General features: G+C 33.3%; 1 protein-coding gene across 2 annotated transcripts; it reads left to right on the top strand.

Moving 5' to 3' along the window:
* Positions 1-5410: 5410 nt before the first annotated feature.
* LOC7494086 (uncharacterized) lies at positions 5411-11711 on the top strand. Of its 2 annotated transcripts, XM_024584918.2 has the most exons (8): positions 5411-5749; positions 6056-6592; positions 7444-7666; positions 8020-8078; positions 8210-9836; positions 9925-10079; positions 10162-10348; positions 10450-11711. In XM_024584918.2, the coding sequence occupies exons 3-8, from the start codon at positions 7516-7518 to the stop codon at positions 11028-11030; spliced, it is 2760 nt and encodes a 919-aa protein (XP_024440686.1). In that variant the 5' UTR covers positions 5411-5749; positions 6056-6592; positions 7444-7515; the 3' UTR covers positions 11031-11711. The 2 variants fall into 2 exon arrangements, with proteins under 2 accessions (XP_024440686.1, XP_002320799.1); XM_002320763.4 differs by having other exon boundaries at positions 5411-6592.
* Positions 11712-20957: the final 9246 nt, after the last annotated feature.

Below are 20957 nucleotides of genomic sequence, written 5' to 3'. Positions count from 1 at the left end.
AAAAATAAAAAAAAAGATAAAGGTTTAGTCTCATGTGAATTTTATTTTTTAAATTCTTTTGTTCGTCATGTTCCATATGAATGTTTATAGAGCTTAGAATTACTTTTTAATATAATATTAAAATAAATACGTGATTTTTTCAATTAATCTGAATGAAGAAATAATCAAATGATAAATTGGAGGTCATTTTATAAGAACAAGATTCATCCGATTACGAATATAAAACACCATAAAAACTCAGAGAAATTAAATCATTTTCCCTATATTATTGTCAATGGTTGTTAAATATTTGGCACCTGTGTTTTTCATCTTGAGCCACGTGTTGATCCTTCATGCGCGCGCCCCCCCCCCCCCCCAATGAGTCTCCTTTCCCTTTAATAATCTTGAATATCTTTAAGGACAAGAAAGGAAAAAGCTGAGCTGCCTTGGTACCAACATGCAAAAAAACCGCAACTCTCTCCCTCTGAAGGGGGCACTCTGTCAAATTAGTTAAAATGGAACAGCGAGGGTGCAACGACGATAACAAAAAACATGTTCTCCTTCCCTCTCTCTAGGTTAGTTAAATAGTAACACGAGGCGAGGTTTAGACCATCAGAATTACATTAGCCAATCCCTACATGACACCATCCTACCAAATTACCAATTTTATGGGCAATTGATTAACTCTGAATTATACTAGATAGGTGCCATGCTCGTGCTAGGCTGTTTTTTATTTTTTGTAATATAGAAAAAACGATATTAAAGTGTGCTAATGTATTTTAAAGAAGAAAACAAATAAGCAACTCGAGTTATAGATACTATTGAATTCAACAAGATTATTTTATTTAATTATATAATAGAAAAAACAACAAAAGTAAATAGACTAAATTTTAAAAGAAAAGATGATAGCGATGACGTGAAGAAAAAAAATATTTGTAAAAGTAAAAAAAAAATTATAGAGTTGAATTTCAAGATAACTCAATGTTATTGAATAAAATTTTAATAAATAAATAAATAATAATAATAAAAACAAAACACTTGTTAACCCAAGTAAAGTCCTCAAACATCGCTAGTTGAATAATGTAAATGTGATAACTTAATAGAAAATAAAACAAAAAAAATAACGAAGCTTAAATTTTTTTTTAAAAAAAAACCAAGTTTTGAAGTACCAAACTAAAAATAAATGATATAAAAAAATGACCCCCAAAAAATATATGAGTTAACCAACCAAAAAGATATAAAAAAAAATAAGTGAAAAAAAAATGATGATAGCATGTGTTAACATTTTAAACCCATGACATGAGTCACTAAACCTGGAGCACTCCATTTTAAAAAATCATGAAGTCTAATTCTCAACAAATTAAATGTCGGATGATGTAATTAAAAACAAATATCAATTATACAAAGTGATCCAAAACAAAAAAAAAATAGAAATTAAGAGAATGATGACCAAGTTTGAAACAAAATGAGACTTTGGTCATAAGACCGAGATAACTCCATAGAGAGCAAATCAAAACAAATTATGAAGCTCAATTCTCTATCATCATTGTCAGATCCGGTGTTGAATGATAAAATTTGTAAAAGTTTTAATTAAAACAAATGACATAAAAATAAGTTAAGTCAATATGGGTTAACCCGTTAAGCACTATTTTTAGATTATGAGACCATGATAATCTGATAAAAAGCAAATTAAAACAAATCATGAACCTTAATTCCCAATGAAACACAATGTTAAATGATGAATTCGGGGGGGTCACAAACTCATAACCTGAGTCATGAGACGAGGATAACACAATAAAAAAAAAATTCAATGTTGAAGGACCCATGACTCGGGTTATAAGACCAAGACAACCTCTTAGAAAAAAATAAAAAAAACATCGTGATTTAACAGTGATTAAAATGACAGAACCAATGATCTTAATTACGAGACCAATGTATCCCTATAAAAAAAACAAATAAAAATATATTATGAAATTTAATTCTCAACAAAATCAATATTGAATAATGAGATTAAAAAATAATTAATTAAAAATAAGACACAAAAAATAACCTTAGTCCACTCGGGTGACCATTTAAGCACTATTCCCGAGTCATGAGGTCAAAATAACATAATAGAAAGCAAATAAAATAAATTATGAAGTTTAATTCCTAATCAATTCAAATATTAAAGAATAAAATTAAAAAAATAAATATTAATTAAAAAAATAAATCAACTAAGTTAATCTGATATACGACAATGTTAGAGGAGGGGTACAGGAAGATAGTTCATAGTTAATAATTAATTAATTGTCATGCCTGTGGTCCACCCATCTGATCTTTGATTTGTTACCTTCTAAAAAATAAAAATAATAAAAAATCTAATGACTCCAACGGATTCATCTCCATTCAAACACAATTTGGCAACTTGTTTAGCAAATGCAATGATCATGGACTCCCCACTGACTGTCCTAATTATTGGTTTATCAAGCGGATTTAGGTTCAATTGTAAATTTTACTTTTTGAATCGAAATATCTTCTTCACACCCCCCCCCCCCCCCTTTCTTTTCTTTTTTCTTTTTTTTCTTGCCGTCAGTCCCCGCTGTCTCGTATGGGCCTTCAACGTGTCAATGCTATAGTTGGTAAATTGTGGGCCCAACTGATATAATTTAGTAGGGCCCTAGCTGAACTGTATTTCTAGGCCCAACTGCTCCCTCCCCATTCACCACGGACAAAAAACACAACAATGGTATCCTCCGAGGCACTCCGCCATTCTTCCTCCATGCAACCCCCAGCAAGCACCTTCTTGTTTTGTTCGACTGTAAAATCCGAAGTCACTTTTTGGTTGATAGAATTATTTCTTTCTTCTCTCTTCTATATATTTTTTTTACAATACCGATCAGGTTAGTTAATTCTAGAGTCAGCAAACCTGGATCGAGATCAATTTTTTTCCTGGTCTGAGATTTAGAAATACAATTAATGTTCAACTTAAAATATTAAGAAAAAAAATTCTTTATTTCACAGTATTTCTTTATATTTAGAATTAAAACTAGAAAATAGATAATTGCTCACGGATTTAATTAAAAAATTTTAAACATAAAAAATATCTAGATTTTATTAATGTGTTTTTAGTGGGGAAAAAAACTAAAACTATATAGGAGTTGACTTAATATGATATAGTTGACTTAACAAGTTTAAAAACAATCTGGATAATCGATAAAAATATAATTTGACTATAAAAAATAAGATGAAATTGTTTTTAAGTATTGAAACGATATCATATTAGATCGATTTGAATCAACTAAGATTAACCTATCAAATCTGTTACTCGGGTCATGAAATCCTAATAAGCCTATAGAAAGTAAATAAAAAAAATTCAACTCAATTCTCAATCAACATAATGTTGAGAGGTGAAATTAAAAATAAAATTCAATTAAAAAAATAAACTAAGTCGACTCAAGTTAATCTTCCAAACCTGGGGTCATGAGATCGAGATAACCATATAAAAAGAAAATCATAATAAATTATGAAACTCAATTCACAATCAGTTCAATGTTGAATGATATAATTAAGAAGAAAAAAAAAGACACTAAAAACCACCAAAGTTAACCAAAGAAACTCGTGATATAGATCATGAAACCAAGATAACCTCATAAAACGCAAACTAAAACAAATTATGAAGTTTAATTTCTAGTCAATCAACTACAAAAAATAAAATTGAAAAAAAAATAAAGTAAAAAACAATAAAAGAACCAATTGCAAAATAACTAAAATACCCTTTATCTGCTTAAAAGGTGATTTGGTCTTACAATTGTGTTTAAAAAAATGAGACAGACAAAAGAAACCCCCACAACCAATTAAATTCTTTATTAACTAAAAGTGTAATATAATAATTTAACTGTACACAATAAATTAAAAAGATATAAATACCCTTTCGTAGCAAACAAACTAATTCTTTATTCCAAAGGCATCAATAAAATTAAACTATGCAAGGAAAATAAAAATTTCTCTCTTGTTCCTAGTTAATTTTAAAATGTCAAAATAGTCTCATTACAAAGACAGCCTTACCTCCAATCATTAGCCTACACTTTTTTTTTTAGAAGTAAAATGATAAATTTACTATTTTCTTGGGCAACAAACTATGCCTAAGTGACACTTGAATTCACCACCTCTTAAGTTTTTTTTTCCTTTAATAATAATACAGAAAACAAACTATCCGGTCAACAACTCAAAACTAGATTATAAAACTGATAGAGAATGATCCGAAGTAGGTATTGTTTTTTTTTTTTATTATATATATATATAAAAGAGAGTAAAGGTGTGTTGCAGCCAGGCACTAATTTTTGACAAGGGAAGGCATGGAACAGGTCTCACTGTACCAAACTGCCAGGCCACAAGGTTATAAAAGGGAGGTGGAATAGAATCATTTTGGATTGGATTTCTCCACCATCTCTTTCCTTTTCCAGCCAGCATTCTCATTGGGAGCTCGTAAACGTGACAGATACACAACCGTGTGTTCTGTTCTAGAGTTTATTCATCATCCTAATTAAAAATTAACCAAATCCCAACGCGGGAATAGAGAATGTAAGGTGATCTCCTATGCACATTCGAATTCAAAATAAAACAATCATTGCCTTCATAAATAGTTGACAAAACAAAGTTATCCATTTGTGTAAGCAACAAGCATCGATTTCAATCCTAGCAGCCTTGCTATCATTCCTGCTTTCTAATTAGCTGTGAGATGTGTAACAAATACGACTTTCAAGAGCGCGGTAGTTTTGGTTTCTAGTAATGTTTCAAAAGTGTATTTTATTTAAAAATATTAAATTGATGGTTTATAATGATTTTAATGTACTAATATTAAAAATAAAAAATATTATTTTAATATAAAAATATCTTTAAAATACACACTACACACACAGAGTACATTGCCTCGAGAAAAAAAAAGGGAACGTGTTATCTGGGATCGTTTCCAAAAGAAAGTGAATGCAGCATTAATATTCAAGGACATTGTTAGTTTCACCGACAGTTTTACCCATCAATATATAGATGAAAACAAATTATGTCTCAAATCTAAACATCAACGTTGAATTCAATGATTTAGATTAGGTGGAAGAAATAAAATTACAAAGAGTTATGATGTTTCTATTTTTCTTATATATTAAGTTATGATTATTGAATTTAAATTTGAAGATCTAGACTCAATGAACATGTTAAATAATATTCTCTGAAAAATATGGAATTTCCCAATCCAATTTTTTTTATGAGTATCCAAGAAAGGATTTCCCAATATAATATACTGATTTAAAAGGGAAAAAATTATTGTTTTTTTCAGCAATACATCATCGTTCTCACTACCGTTGAGATACGTTTTTAGGAAAAATATACCTTGCTCCCTCCTTTTCTTTTCTTTCCTCCATTATTTATATATGCCCCTCCATTCTCATTTTTCCCAACATCCATGCCATACCACTCTCTCTCTCTCTCTCTCTCTAAAACCAAAAAGTAAACACAAGACAGCCTCTCCCCAACATTTTCTCTTTTACCTTGTCAAGTGCCAAGAGAGAGAGAGACACAAAAGGTGTATTCTATAGAGAGAGGAGAAAGGGAAAGATTGTGACTTTGATGATTGCTGAGTGTGGAGGGAGTAGCAGCGCAGCAGAGAAAAATGGGGAGGGAGACAATAGCAAAAGCATTTCTCGAATACAAATCTCTCTCCTTCTCTCTGGGCCCATCAGTATCAATCCCAAACCAAACCGTCACTTATTCTCCTCCTCCTTGTACCAAAAACATTGTAAAGCTTTCAACTTTTCTCTCTCACACCTCCACCTCCACTTTTTCTCGGTCTTTATTGCCTGCCCATATGACACAAAATTTTTATTTCCCACTCAAATTATAATGGGTCGGTGGATGCTTGGCAAGAATTTTATACCCCTCTCTTTTTAGTTGTCAAAAGATAGATACCCACTCAGGAGAGAGAAAAAAAAAGTCCTGTTTTTTTACCATTGCATGTAATAGAAATTTAGAAGAAAAATATTTTTCTGGGTTCTTTTTGTTTTTCTTGATCTGGGTTTTCTTTGTTTATTGGTGAATTGGACAGGATTGACTGGCTGCTTTGACGTTTCGATAGAATTCGAGGAGTTTTTATTTGGGTGTTGATGAAAAGATTGGCTTGGTGGTTTTGACTGTGGATTGGAGAGAATAAAGGCTCGATTTTGGTGTTTCAAGGATTGGAGATATATGACATTCAAAGAGATAATCATGGAGCTTTTTGATCAGTTAATGCATAATTGGCTGTTGTCGAGCTGAGTTTTTTATATACTTCAAGGCAAGCTTGCTTGGAGTTGATCAATTTTGTTGAGTGAAATTTTGAAGGTGAATTCTTGAGCTGTGATTCACTTTGTAAGCTTTTTATGTAACTGGTCCTTTCGTTCAAGGAAAGATCAAAGTTTGAGACCTCAGGCGCTGGTTAGGGAATTGAGTGCCTTGCCATGCAAAGAAAGTCTGGACAAGCTTAAACTTGACTCTTCTAGGAAGCTCCTTTGAGTTGTTGAAATTGGAATTTTTACTGTCCTCTGACTGTGTGTACTGTACCTGGCTGCATATCGTTGTTCTTCTTGGCTTAATCGAACCTGAGGTAATTGTTCTATGTAGTCCATTTCTTTGTCTTGCCAAAATTTATATACACATTATACCAGATGTGAACTTCGCTATATATTTTTAATATCACTTTTGATGATCATAAAGATTAAAATAAAGAAAGTTTAATACTCTGGACTAAAGTTTTGCTTCTCTCTGAGTGACAATCATGCCTTTTAAGATTACTGCTAGGATTCTATGCCAAAGGTACCTGATGAACATGTTTTGAGGGTTAGCTGAATTTCTGTTTCAGAATGTTTGTAGCATGTATGGCCTTATGTTTGCCGATAAAATGTGTCTTTATCTTTATCTCGTTTTATTTGCTCCTTGGTTACTTGTTTATTTTTTAGCTATGTATTCTTGTCTGAAAATGAGAATGTAGTTCAACGCTGAAGAGGCTGGAACGAGAAGCTATTTCGTAGTCTCCCCAATGTTTTATCGAAACTTTTGTTACTAGGTGTTTCAGGCTTATTGAAGTCATCTTTCCGGGCATGGTTTTCTAGGTTTTCACAAGCTTCGAGGAATAGTGTTTTAAAACTTTCCGCCTCTTTTCTACTGGTTCACCTGTCAAAAATGTTTTTTTGCCTTCACCTATTTTCTGATGATGTCATTATAGAAACCATCGCTGCTGCAATCTATCACTAACCGGTGGATTTAGAGAGCAATCATCATCACATGTGCAGTATTATAGATGCATAATGTTATACCATACTTACTACCACTTCGATCCTTGATATGAGCAATCATCATCATATGAGCTTTTGAATTGAAAACAAGTCTGGTTAATACTCTTCAACTGGTGTTTCTTTTTTTTTTTTTTTTTCTCATCCACTTCCTCAAATAAATCAGATACCATAGCACTGCCTGCGAGAAAATCTGGATCAACAAAGCATAATACAGTCAAAGAACTAGCCACTCATTATGGCAAAAAAATCACAGAGACGCCCTGTGCGATATGAAAGAGACCAATCGGGCTGCATGTGGGGTTTAATGAGTATGTTTGACTTCCGCCATGGTCGATCAACGCAGAAGCTGATTTCAGATAGGAGGCGTGGGACCAGACATGCTGTTGGTAAGAAACTTTCTTTGAAATGCAGATCAATCTGAATAGATAGCGCATATGTGGCTGCACATAGGCACACATGCACACATCCACGGAATCTTTTTTGTGTGGAAGGGATGGGTTAGTGCATGCAACATGCATGTGCTTTTCTTCCATTGTTAATAAATCCCTTAGATGGAAGTGAATTTGAGAAGTGTCAAGGCAGTGGTTGTGTTTATAAGGAATTTTAATGATTGTCTTCTTGTTAAACGTTTTAAGCTGATTGTACTTTTGCCTTACAATGGTCATTGGTTAAAGATAGATTTCTAGTATTCTTGCTTTAAGCTTATGAAACATATCAGTGAATCTCTTTTCTTCTGCAGTTACTGGAACTCCTAAGAAAAAGCCTGACAATCTTAGTGAAAACTGCCAAGGCATAATTGTAAGTGTTGTCAGCTTATGCATCCAAACTCAATTTGTCTTCCAAAATTTTCTTGATATTTGCAATGAACGCCTGTTGTGATGAGTAAGCTACCTGTAAATTACTTATTTTTCCTATTTTAAATATATCAGGATGGTGAAGAGAGCAGAAAAGCAACAAGTGATACCAATAAGCTGAGTGTGAAAAAGCTCATGGAAGAAGAGATGTTCAGTGAGCTAGACACAAAGAATGAAATAAACAATCCTGAGGTAGAACCAAAACAGTCAAATTCAGAAAATGGAAACCACAGAACGAAGAACCACAAGAGAAAAAAAAGTCGCACAAAAAGTTGTGATATACACTTGGAGGATCTTAATGTTGCTGAAAGCTTGGAATCTGAACAGCATTGCCTTCATAATTTAGAGAAGCAATCTACGAAAAGTCTTGATATAGGTGAAATAATGGAGGATTTCTGCCATCAGATCCATCAGAAAAGCATAGATTATGTGGAGCATGACCAACATGATGAAGTTCAACATCAGCCAAACCAAAAGAATCCTGACTTCGAAGAGAAATTGAGTGAGGTAATAAAACTCATAAATGAGAAACTTATTGACAGGAAACATGTCACTGAAGATGGGGACCTCCACCCATCCAAAGAACTGAGGGATGCACTTCAGATTCTAACTTCTGATGAGGAATTGTTTCTAAAACTCTTACAAGGTCCAAAGTCCATAATGGTGAAGCATGTTCAAAACTTGTGGAATGCTCAGGTTGAGAAAGATGGCGACTCCAAGTTACTTGCCGTATCTAACTTGTTAGAACAGGGGCTTCATGGCTTCAGACATTCTGGCGAGGCTATCCATGGTAAACAACGCAAATTTTTCAGAAAAAAGACCAAATCTCTGGAAAAGAACCCATCAAAGGAAAATAAGGCATCTCAAGCTTCAAATAGAATTGTAATATTAAAGCCTGGCCCGACAAGCTTGCTACTACCTGAAAATGAAAGCAGTATTGGATCATCACCAGAATCTCAATTCATCATCAGAAACAAGGGACCAATTGAGAGATCTGCTTCTCACTTTTCTCTGACTGAAATTAAAAGAAAGTTGAAAAATGCAATGGGAAAGGAAAAGCAGGAAACCTCTACTGATGGGACTTCAAAGAGATTTTTTAACAAACATGCTGTGGGAAATAGTGAAAAAGGATTCAAGGAGAACCTTGGAAGGAATTCTCCAAGTAAAGACCACTTCTTTATTGAAAAAATTGCTAGACCTCCCATGGGTGGCAAAATGAGAGAGAAGACTTGCAAGTTGAAAGAATCTGAAATAAGTGTGGAAGATGAAGCTGTTATTTATCCCAAGCAAAGGCCATCTAACATCTACATCGAGGCCAAGAAACATCTCTCTGAGATGCTGAGCACTGGCCAGGGGGATGTGGATTTTTCAAGCGGGCCTGTGCCAAAAACCCTTGGCAGGATTCTCTCCCTTCCCGAGTACAATTTTTCGCCGCTTGGTAGTCCAGGAAGGGATTGGGAGCAAGGCTTTCTGACAGCACAGATGAGATTTTCTGCCAGTGAAAAATTTCAGAAACATGAAACCATTGTCAGCCATTTAGGTCGAACAGCATTAAACTCAGAGCCTCTGTCATCTGTTTCCAATGACAGCATCTGGGATAAAAAACAAGCTTCTTCAAACCCAAATGCAAGTGCCTCAAATGAACTTCATGATAAAGAAGAGAAAACCTTTTGCTCTATCAGAGATGAGATGCCTTCTGAAGGTAGTTTTTTTTTATCATAGGATGTAGATAGATTAATCACCATGCTGATAATTTTTTCTAATATAGGCCTTCTCAAAATTTTATGCAGGTGAAGTGGAGGTTGTAAAAAAAACTGCAATTGAAGAAGAGAGCAATATCTTAGATACTCTTTCTGAACCAAGCAGCTCGCCTCTTGATGAACACCAAAATGGTGATATGTCTGACGTTTGTGATAAAAAAGAATATTCAGAATGCTTGGAACATGTAATTTTACTGGTTGCCTGTCCTTTTCAGTTCATCACATATCTTTAACATTTTATTCTAATAATTCTACTGTGCTTTTCAGGAATCATTTGAAGAAAACCAACCTCTATCTTCTCCATTAACATCTCCATCCACCACTTCAAACACCAAAAAACTTAGTTGTCTAGAGGTTACATCTGAGATACGAGAACGGCCCAGTCCTATATCTGTTCTTGAGCCACTTTTCCCAGAGGAGGAGATCACCCCAGCAAGCAGCAGACTTGAACCTGGTAGGTCTTCATAAAGAAAGTTTAGTGACTTTCAGTATTTGTTTAGGAATTCACATCACATGGTTCTCAAGCTAATTTTAGTTCATTCTCTTATCTATCAGTTGAACTGCCAGTGCAACCCTTGAGAATTCAATTTGAAGAACATGAACCTTCAGCTGCAGATCGAAACATCCCTCTGAAAGCTTCTGTAGATGACAAGGAATCGGTATTTGAGTATGTAAAAGCAGTGCTTCAAGCATCTGGCATGAAGTGGGATGAATTTTATATGAGGTCACATTCTTCAGAACAGCTTCTTGACCCATCAATATTTTTTGAGGTAGAATTCTTTTCCAACCAGCTTTGTTGTGACAAGAAGCTTCTCTTTGATTCTGCTAACGAAGCTCTTGTGGAGGTATATGAGCGGTATTTTGGTTGCTTCCCTGGGTTATCATTTGTAAAATCTACCATCCGGCCTGCCCCAGACATGAAAAATAGCATTTATGAGGTTTGGGAAGGAGTCTCTTGGCATCTCCTCCCATTGCCAATGCCTCATACTTTGGATCAGCTTGTTAAGAAAGATATGGCAAAAACTGGAACATGGATGGACCTTCGATGTGATATTGAAACTATCCTTGTTGAAATTGGTGAGGCCATTTTTGAAGATTTGATGGAAGAAGCCATTTTCGGAGATCTGATGGAATAAAATTTATCCATCCGTGTAAATGAAAATTCAGAGTGTGGAAATCATTTGATTCCAGCTGAGTTGAAGGAAAGTGTGAGCAAGTGTGGAGTCGTAGAAGACAGTTTTCTATTCGTTTATTGACCGATCTTGTGTCTAGGCGGGAATGCAAGCAACCTTTTGTATGACTTGACATGGCACTTCTTTTACTTTGCCATGAAATCATGTACACAACAGTACAGTTTGGAAGCTCTACTAAACACAGCATCAAATGAATGAACAAGGATCTGCACTACTTCAAGGGTAAAAATCACGAGCCCGATGTGCAAGCGCTTCTTGCTACGGTATGAAGACAACTTGATTTCCATGGCAGTTTTTGCGACCATGACCACCAGATCAGTGCCCTGCATTCGGCGAGAATAGTAGCGATCAACATTGTAGAATTTGTACATATCGTGCCTTGTGTGTTAATAAATTAGGTTGTGTGCATTTTTTCTTTTCTTGCTCTCATTTCATTCATTCTTCTGTTGAGTCTGTGTTACATGTATTTCCTTTTATATTTACAAAGCTGGGGTTGGATTGTGACTGTTTTAGCGGGTAGGGGATGTGATGACACTGAATTGTGTACGCAAATAACAAGCTGTGACTGTTGTGCTTTGAGTCACAAATAATCAATAGAGTTCACATACTTGATCTACTAGATAATTGTGTTTTAGTTCAGGATTATCCTATGCTTGGCGTCCAAGTATAATATTTTAAAGAGAGATGGCTTTTTCTTCTTTATTCATTAAAAGAAGCAACCATATCATTCCTTAGCATGTCACCATGATTCCCAAATCTTATGAAGCATGTATTTTAATCATCCATTCGTGAATCCCATGTTTGATGATTCCTCCTCCGTTCTTCTCTTGGCCTATATCTGTAACGTGACTGGCAGGTCACGTCACTTGACTCTGCACTCGACCTCGCTGAGTAGGATCCCGGAGAGGAATTTCTTCTGTTAAAGAGCCTCCAGATAAAGCAAAAGGAGAAGAGAGATTGTAAAATGTTTCTCGAGCTAGCCCTATATACCTTAATTAAGAATATTCCTGGTTGGATTTGAGGGAAGCAACCCGTATTTAGATTGATGTGTTCCTAAGAAATTTCTTTCTCGTTACCTCCTCTAAATTTCATACCGAAGATTATAAACTTGAATCAAGCCTCCAGTGATACCCATTGAAGCGTTAGATTTAATTAACAAATACGCATCACCATGTACACGAGAAGGCTGGGCTACAAGTTCCATGAGGCCTAAAAAACATTCAAAAACCTCTAGGCAACTTCGGGGCCTAATCAAGACAGCCAATCGAGACTTCTCAACAACAATCTGTCATGGGCCACTAGGCCCACTACTATAATCCAATTAGATGACCTTGATCATTGACAAGGATCATTGACAAGTTGAACAACAACTTGTTGGCATTCAGGGGTTTTTGTTTCCTGATAAAAAGTTCGTAACAGTATTTAGATCCATATAAACCCAATTAGCAAATAATTCTTCAGGACATTCAACCATGGAGTTTGAATTTTATTGCATGGTACAAGCACTTGTCGGTTCCTGTGTGCATGTGTCTTGGAGTATAACAAGAGATTATGGAATCAACTGCATCTAAAATTAAAGAGAAAAGGAAAGAAAAGAATAACAGCAAACAACAGAAACAATATCAGAGCTACGTAACAAAATGTAAGGTTAATTAAATCTTGATGTGACAAGTAACATTTCCTTAATATAAGTATGCGTTTAGCCCACCTTACCTCCAAGTCCTGCCACGTCATGATATAGATATCTTCACTTGATTGTGGCTTGTCCTACACCGAACCAATTTTTTTTCAATATAAAAAAATGTTAAGATGACACAATTGTTCTTAAAAAAACCAGTCATTGACTGAATAATGTTTAATAAGTTTGAGTAATTTAAATAATATAAATAAAAAATATATTAATAATCAAAAAATAAAAAAATAGAACATAAAAAGACAAAAAAACTCATTTGACACCAATAAAAAAATATGACAAGGCTCTTTCAACGTTACTCCAAAAGATGAAATTTGGTGATGAAACAATGCCGTCTAAAGAGTACGGGTGGCTCGATATCGTATGCCTTGCAAGTATCAATAACTTTTTTTAATAAAATTTATATTATTCAAAAGATCAAATCGTTTCTGTCAACTTGTTTATCATTAAAAAAATAAATCAATATAGAAAAATAAAAAAAATCCTTGATGTAAGTTTTCACGGTTCTTACATGGAAGGTACTATACCTTTAAAACATTTAAAAAACATTGCCGGAAGGTGAAAGGGAGCTAGTAAGAGAGCTCAATTATCAACAGTACTTAGAACAGTCTGCCCATTTTGACAAAAAGAAAAAAAGTAAACACCCGCATGGAAAGTGCATGCCCATAGGTTTATCCCCACTCAAATGATGATCAAGCCACTCTTCACTTTCCTTTATGCTCATTTAATTTGTGAAAAATAGATCCGTTCCCTTTTTCATGTTCAATCGATTTACAAGTGATGATCCCTCTGATCATGTATTCTTGCCCAGAATCTTAGATTAAATAATCTTTTACAGAGTAAAAACATATAGAATTGATTGATTGAAGTTGTTGCATGCTCCTAGTTCCAAACCAATTAGCCTGTATGGTAAGTAATTACAGAAGGAGATCTGTTTACCAGCAAGCATGGATGCAATGTATCAACATGTTGATTTTCTCACCAAAATTGGATCCTTCAACTTGACAACAGCCCAGCAGCCTATACATTGATCTTTTTCCAAGATAGGTTTTGATCCCTTTTTTTTCTATCCTCCAAGGGATTGTTGCATATAATGAAGTGTTTGCTTTAAGCAACAGATTCATAATCATGTGAACAAGATGCGACGATGCCTAAAACCGTCCAAAAGCGTTGGTGCATACTGCATAATCAAGAGGGGAGGGTGGGCAGAGGGAGATTTGGGCAGAGCTAATTCAGTCTTGTTTTTTCATTTTAAAAGAATTTTTTTATTTATTTTAAATTTATATTTTTTGGTGTTTTCAGTTCATTTTAATGCACTAATATCAAAAATAATTTTTAAAAAATAAAAAAATATATTATTTGAATGCATTTTCGAGTTAGAAGCATTTTAAAAAGCAATCGCAAACATGCTCCTATACAATCTTTCCTATTATGTATGACAACATATTCTTTCTCAAAAATCTAGCAGCCTTATTTGAGACCCGACTAACCCATTTTCTAGCTTGGGTTGGGTCTAAAAACATCAACAGTTAATGGATCTAATTAGAAATTGGTTGACATGGATAACTCACCCAAACTATATTCAAGGTTTTGTATCGAGTTGAGTCCCAAATCTAGATCTAATAAGTATACCAATTATTGCTTCAGTGTGTATGGATGCATTAAAAGCTATTATCCAGGCTTACATAAGTTTTAACAAGATGAGATTCGCTTATTCATAAAACCAAGGAAGGTGAAATTCCTTGCTTTGTCATTATGCGAACTGACCAAATTACCTCTCGTCATCATGTCCCCAGCCATTACGCATACAAAACCGTATACCGACTACACTGTCGCAATATAACAGCACATGCCAGCGATAATAAACACAATTTATTGATGCCATTCAATGCTTCAACTTGGCAACGACTTCCCGTTTTTTCCTTCTTTTTCCGGTTCTCACCTTATTAGCTGTGTTCCTGCACATTGAAATTAAATTCATCCTTTGGTTCTCACCCTCTGATTAAGATTTAAATTTCTTAAAGAAGAAACGTCTACCTTTAACCATCAAACCCAGATTATTTATTTATTTATGTTTACCTGGGATTTCGTTAATCATCCTCCACTTTTTAAGCGCGGTCACTTGCAAGTTGCAATCCAATTCATAATCCCGGATTGCCGCTATTTCTTTCTGTGTTCAAAAATTATTTTTGAAAATCTTTTATTTTTTAGTTTTTGCTTTAAATTAGTTTTTTTTTTGTGATTTTAGATTGTTTTGATTAGCTGATGTTAAAATAAAATCTTAAACAGTATAAAATATTAATTTGATGTATTTCTAAGCAAAAAACACTTTAAAAAGCAGTCGTTACCATAATATCAAACATTATTTTACTTGCTGATCTCAAATTTTTACCACAAAACCACTTACTATATATGGTTGCAATCTCAATATCTTGTTCACCCAGGTTAGAAAAATGCCCCTTGTTCACCCAGGTCAATGCCCCTTTGAACTTCGGGCTTCTTACAAGCAGCTTATAATCCAGATGATGGTAATCAAAGAAGTACAAACGATTGATATTGCTAGTTAACTAGCTACCAGTAAATGTCCACAAGTACTCCACCTATGAGAATGGATTATTCTACTTGCTGCTTCGTTGTCAACAGAAACAGTATGGAAAATAAAATTTTACTGAAGGCTGATCCTATCCTCAAAAACACAGGTATCTTGTCGGACAGATGTGTTTAGAAGTATAGTAATGGTGGTGATTCAAAATGTTTTTTTTGTTTAGAAATACATTAAAAAAAAAATTAATATCAGCACATCAAAACGATCCAAAAACATTAAAAAAATCATTTTAAAAAAATCAAATTTTAAAGATATGCAGTGCAACCTTAATCAGCTTATCAGGTTTGGAAGTGGGCTGATCTGTTTTCACCATACTATCGAGTCTTTGGCACTTCCTTTTATTGGAATTTAATAGAAAAGAACATACACGGGTGTAGGAGACGTATCGGATGACTCACTGCACTGGCAGCTATGGCACTGGCAAACAATTTGAATGAAATTACTCGCCAACGCTGACTACATAGACGCCACCTTTATTTGAAGATGCACGGAGGAAACCGGGGATCGTGGCAAGTTTAATATTAGAGTAGCATCTCCAATTCAACATTTTTCAGGTCTCCATATCGGAGGGTTTCAATGTTAATTCACGTGCTCCAAAATCCAATATATTTAAAAATACGATTGTTCGTGGTTGCATCATGAGTGAATCAAAGGTTATTGTTCAAAAATTTCTATTCTCCACAATATAGAAATTATCTCACGATGAATGCCTTCTAGTGTCTTTAAAAGGTTCTTTTTTGAGAGGCTTGTGGACACTTTGATAATAAAATTAATAATTTTTATAAGAGAAATAAATAATAAATATAGTAAAAAATATTAAATTTCAAAAACAAAAATGTTTATTCTTATTTTGATGTGATAAATATTATAATACTCAAAAAAACTTATCTATTTAGAATATGAGTTTTGAACTCTTATCTGAATGGTTTAAGGGCTATTTATATTCTTCAGATCCAATAATTATCTCTTTCTTAGAAGGATAAAGGCATTTAACTTAGTCATTTAATAGGGTATAAATATTCATGTCATTATTATTAATATGAGACAAATTTTCATGATATAATCTTTCATGATAATCCTTCCATGGTGGTCTATTAAAAGAATTCTTCTCATCCTTAAATGATCTCCGAAGATAAAAATAAATCTTTGATAGTTGGTGTTTGTTAAGGGTCTTTCTTGGTACTTGAATTCAGCACTTAACCAAGTCCATGTCAAAATGGGTTCTCCCCGGGATTAGTCATCTTGGCACTTAGACTTGGTATTTAGCAGAGTCAACGCCAAGTTAAGAGGCCGTTTGTTTGCGTGGTTGCTTCTATGTTTGAAACAGCCACAACAAATATCATGTTTGGTTATGTAAAAAACACAATTTAATTGTGGTGGGGCCCATGATAATTCACGTTTTGCACGCGATTTTGGCGAAGCAGCTCCTGGCTGCTTTTCGAATTTCAACGTTTACGTGCACAGTGCAATTCACTTGCACTGTGCACGCCAATAGTGCAATTAACTTGCACTGTTCGCATGAACAATTTTTTTTTTGGTGTGTTTAATTTTTGTACATTTTTAAAAAAAAAAACTAGTTTAGAGTGAATTAAATTTACTCGCATTGTCATGTAAACAATATTTTTTTCCTGAAAAACTAGTGTAGAGTGAATTAAATTCACTCGCACTGTAATATCAAATCAATTTTATTCCTGATAATATTTTATCTAATTTTATTACACGCTTAAAAAATTATGAAAACTGTAATTCTTGTCGGATGAATTTTGTACGTAATGAAATTGTAGATGGTTTAGTGGAATAATAAAAAATATTTTATATAAAGTATTATTTATTTCATGAAGTAATAGCAATAGTTAAATCTACAAAATTTAAATTAAAAACCATTAATATTAATATATATTTTTAAAAATTATTTTATAACCTCAATTTCAAAAGCATTTTTAACCAAACACATTAAACTATTTTTTCTTCAATCTCAATTTTAACCACAGTTTTAACCAAACACCTATTTTTTCAAACCAACCTCAACTAAAAGTATTTTTTATAAAATAATTTTTTTCAAACTACAACCACAACAATTACCGCAATACCAAACATACTCTAAATCCGTTGTACACTCAAGGACAACTCCTCTTGATACTTGAGCTCAATACTCGGCCAAGTTGGGTCCATCCGGAGCACATCCCATTTGCGCATTGGTTGGCAATCGTGGCCAAATCCATGCCAAGTCGAACTCGCCCTAACCGTCTTCTTCCATGGAGGGGTTTAGCCCTAACAAACTCCCAGGTCCGTCACCAATCGAGAAATGCTTTTACTTGGATATTAATTTCTTTTTAAAGCATGGACTTACTCCCTGGTTCGTCACTAATCGAGAAATCCTTTTGGATATTAATTTCTTTATAAAGCATGGAAGAGGGACCATTTCTGTAGGTGTCCATGGTTGACTAAATTCGGAAAGCTGACGTCAGAGTAGCTGAGGATTAAAAACAAAAAAGGAAAAGAAACAGAAAAAACTTCCATTTTCCCCTATTCTTAATTTCTTATTCCTATCCTACCCTGGGGAAATTTGCCTTTTCTAAGATGGATCCCATACGTTCAAAATCTAATCCTCGATTCCATTCCCCACCTATCTCCCCAGGTCTCACGCGTGCACATGAAAGGGCGTTGGTGTTGGCTGGTGGTCCCTTATAGTATCATGACAAACAACATATTTACCCCCCAACTTGCTCTCAATTCTCAATTGGATCCCCTATCTACTGGGCATTTTCTTGTTAGATCTGTCCTAGAATTTCTTGGATTTAAAATCATAAAAAAATGAGCATCTATTTGTACGAAAACGATGCTGTTTTTGTCATAAATCTAGACTAGTTTTGAACCATCATTCAATAACTATTTACAAGGTTGTTACTTGTAAGGTTAAAAATCATTAATAGGAGAGACTTATCGGGTGTTTGAGAGTGCAGTATTGATTTTTTTTATAGTATTTTTCACTCAGAAATATATCAAAATAATATTTTTTATTTAAAAAAATTATTTTTTACATTAATACATTAAATGATATGAAAATACTAAAACATTTTAATTTATAATAATAAAAAAAAAATTTAAAATATTTTTTAAACACAAAAACAAATCGGTCCTTCATTGTCCAAATTTAAAATCGTACCTCGTACGTGTCTAAAGATTTACAAAATTATTTAAAAGTATTTTACGAAGATGTTTATCATTCCCATCGATTAAAACTTGAGATCAAAGATCTTTGTTGGCTCTTGCATGCACCAGGAGAGCTGGCTAATTTAATATTCAATCAAAGCTCAAAAGCACGATTTCTAAAGTTGGAGATGATAATCTTCTCAAAACCAATTCAAAGACTTTTGACTGTTTTTGTGTATTTGGGGGATTTAATATGTTGTCGGCCATTCAGACCTAATCATGTATATTAAACGAGAAGATTTGGGAAGGGTTATCACGAGATGTCACGTGGTCTATTTTCCCACTAGTATAGGGTTAGTGATAAAAAAAATTTAAATATAAAAAAATATAGAAAATATTTTAAGTATTTTTGGAACTCAACATGCGCTAACAGCTTTTGAAATAAAAGATAGAAAAGATAACACTCTTCGTGATCCTTTGAACATCTCGAGTGTAATCCATGGTGCAAATACTCTATGTATACAATACCAACAGAGTGATTTTTCTATGCATCTTAAAGTATTGTATAATATTACGTGTCAATCTAGAATCAATAATGCAATGTCCTTTCAATATAGTTTTTAAACTAACAGTGTTATGTCGTGGATTAAATATTTTTTTTAAAAATAAATATGTAGGTTTTTTCAATATATTTTGTAACAAAAAAATCATAATTATAATAAAAAATTATGCATTTATTTAATTAAATAATGAACAATTTATGCCAATAAATTCCAAAAAACAAAGTTGTTGACAATAGTTAAAGACTAAATTAGAAAAATTAAATTATAGACATAGATCAAGATATTTAATCTTATAACATCGACATTTGCCCGATTGTATTTGAAGACTTTGTTTATTGGAATCAAGTTTTTATTTAATCAAATGATAATAAAAATAGACAAACACATGAAAGCGATCGGATAAAATCAATGGAAAAAAAATATTATGCAAAGTTACACATGTCAAAAAAAATATTACTATTTAATGTGAAAATAGTAAACTAAATAGTATTTAACAAGAGACCAATAAAAAAAATGAGAAATAGATGTGGATATAGATATATGATCTCGAAAAATGGGGCATAGACTCGATTATATTTAATAATTTTATTTCTTGAAATCAATATTTTATTTAATAAAATGATAATAAAAAACACATGTAGAGAAAAGTGATCTAATAAAATCAAAGAAAAAAATAAGTAGGGTTGCACAAAAATAATATCTTCCAATATTAGAAAAACAAAATGTTGAAATCTTTTTTGTAAACTAAGTAAAAATTAAACCATAGTATATTAAAAAACATCATAAAAATGGTTAAAATTGAAAAGAAAAACAACCAATAAAAATTAAACATTAAATGATAAAATCAGAAGAAAAAAAAAGGACAAAAAAAACTCGGCCCATACACGCGGACGAAGAAAAAGCCTAGGCATTTGGGTTTTCCAGCCTAGGCTCGCGCCCCTATAGTGAGTTTTATTTTCCTTTTCTTTTTCAAGGGGCAAATAACTTATGGCCCGCCCTATATTTCTTTAAAAAAATAAGCAAGCAACATGTCGTGTGTTGGTCTAGTTTTAGGCAATCAAAGGTCGCCCAAAATTCAGTCCATGGTTTTTTTTTATTATTAAGAAACTCGATTTTCAACCACTTTTTGACTCAAAACACCTATAGAACATCTTAATAAACCCACCAATAACCTCAAATAACCAAAAAAACTGTTTAAAAACCTAAAATAACTTGAAATCAAAAAACATTTTGAGCTCGAATCTACCATCTCAAGCAATGGAAAAGGCAAATAACACCTATCTGGAACTTTCTTTATTGAATGAAACATGTTGGCATCAAAAACATCTTTTTTCATGGTCGAAATTAATATCAACCAAGACTTTCTTTTTTTCCAATCAGAATTCAAGCATTCTCTCTCTTATTTTTCAAATCAGGAACCGAAAAATAAGGAAAATAAGTCTTGTGCCATAATTAAGAAAATTTATATATTAAGAGATTGAGAAGTTGTGTAAAAAGTGCGGACGCCATCAGGGTGCTAGTTCATAACCACAAATGCCAACACCTTTTCGAATAAAAAATAAAAAAGTTCAATGCAAAATTACTAAAACACCCCTCATTAATCTGGAAATAACGAATAAATCAATGTGAAAGTACCAAAACACCCCTCATTAATATGGAATATAACGAATAAATCAATGTGAAAATACCAAAACACCCTTCAATGCATAACTAACCTCTTGTATTTTCTAAAGGTACATGTGTATTTTTCCTGTAGCTTGGGAAGTGAAAACCCTAAAATGTTCTTGGTCAACAACTCAATCTATTTCATGACCTTTAGGGGTAAAGAAGTATTTTTACTATTTAAAAGTATGTGA

This window comes from Populus trichocarpa, chromosome 14 (genome assembly GCF_000002775.5).
Source record: "Populus trichocarpa isolate Nisqually-1 chromosome 14, P.trichocarpa_v4.1, whole genome shotgun sequence".
NCBI lineage: Eukaryota > Viridiplantae > Streptophyta > Magnoliopsida > Malpighiales > Salicaceae > Populus > Populus trichocarpa.
This window is presented reverse-complemented; position numbering and strand designations above follow the sequence as displayed.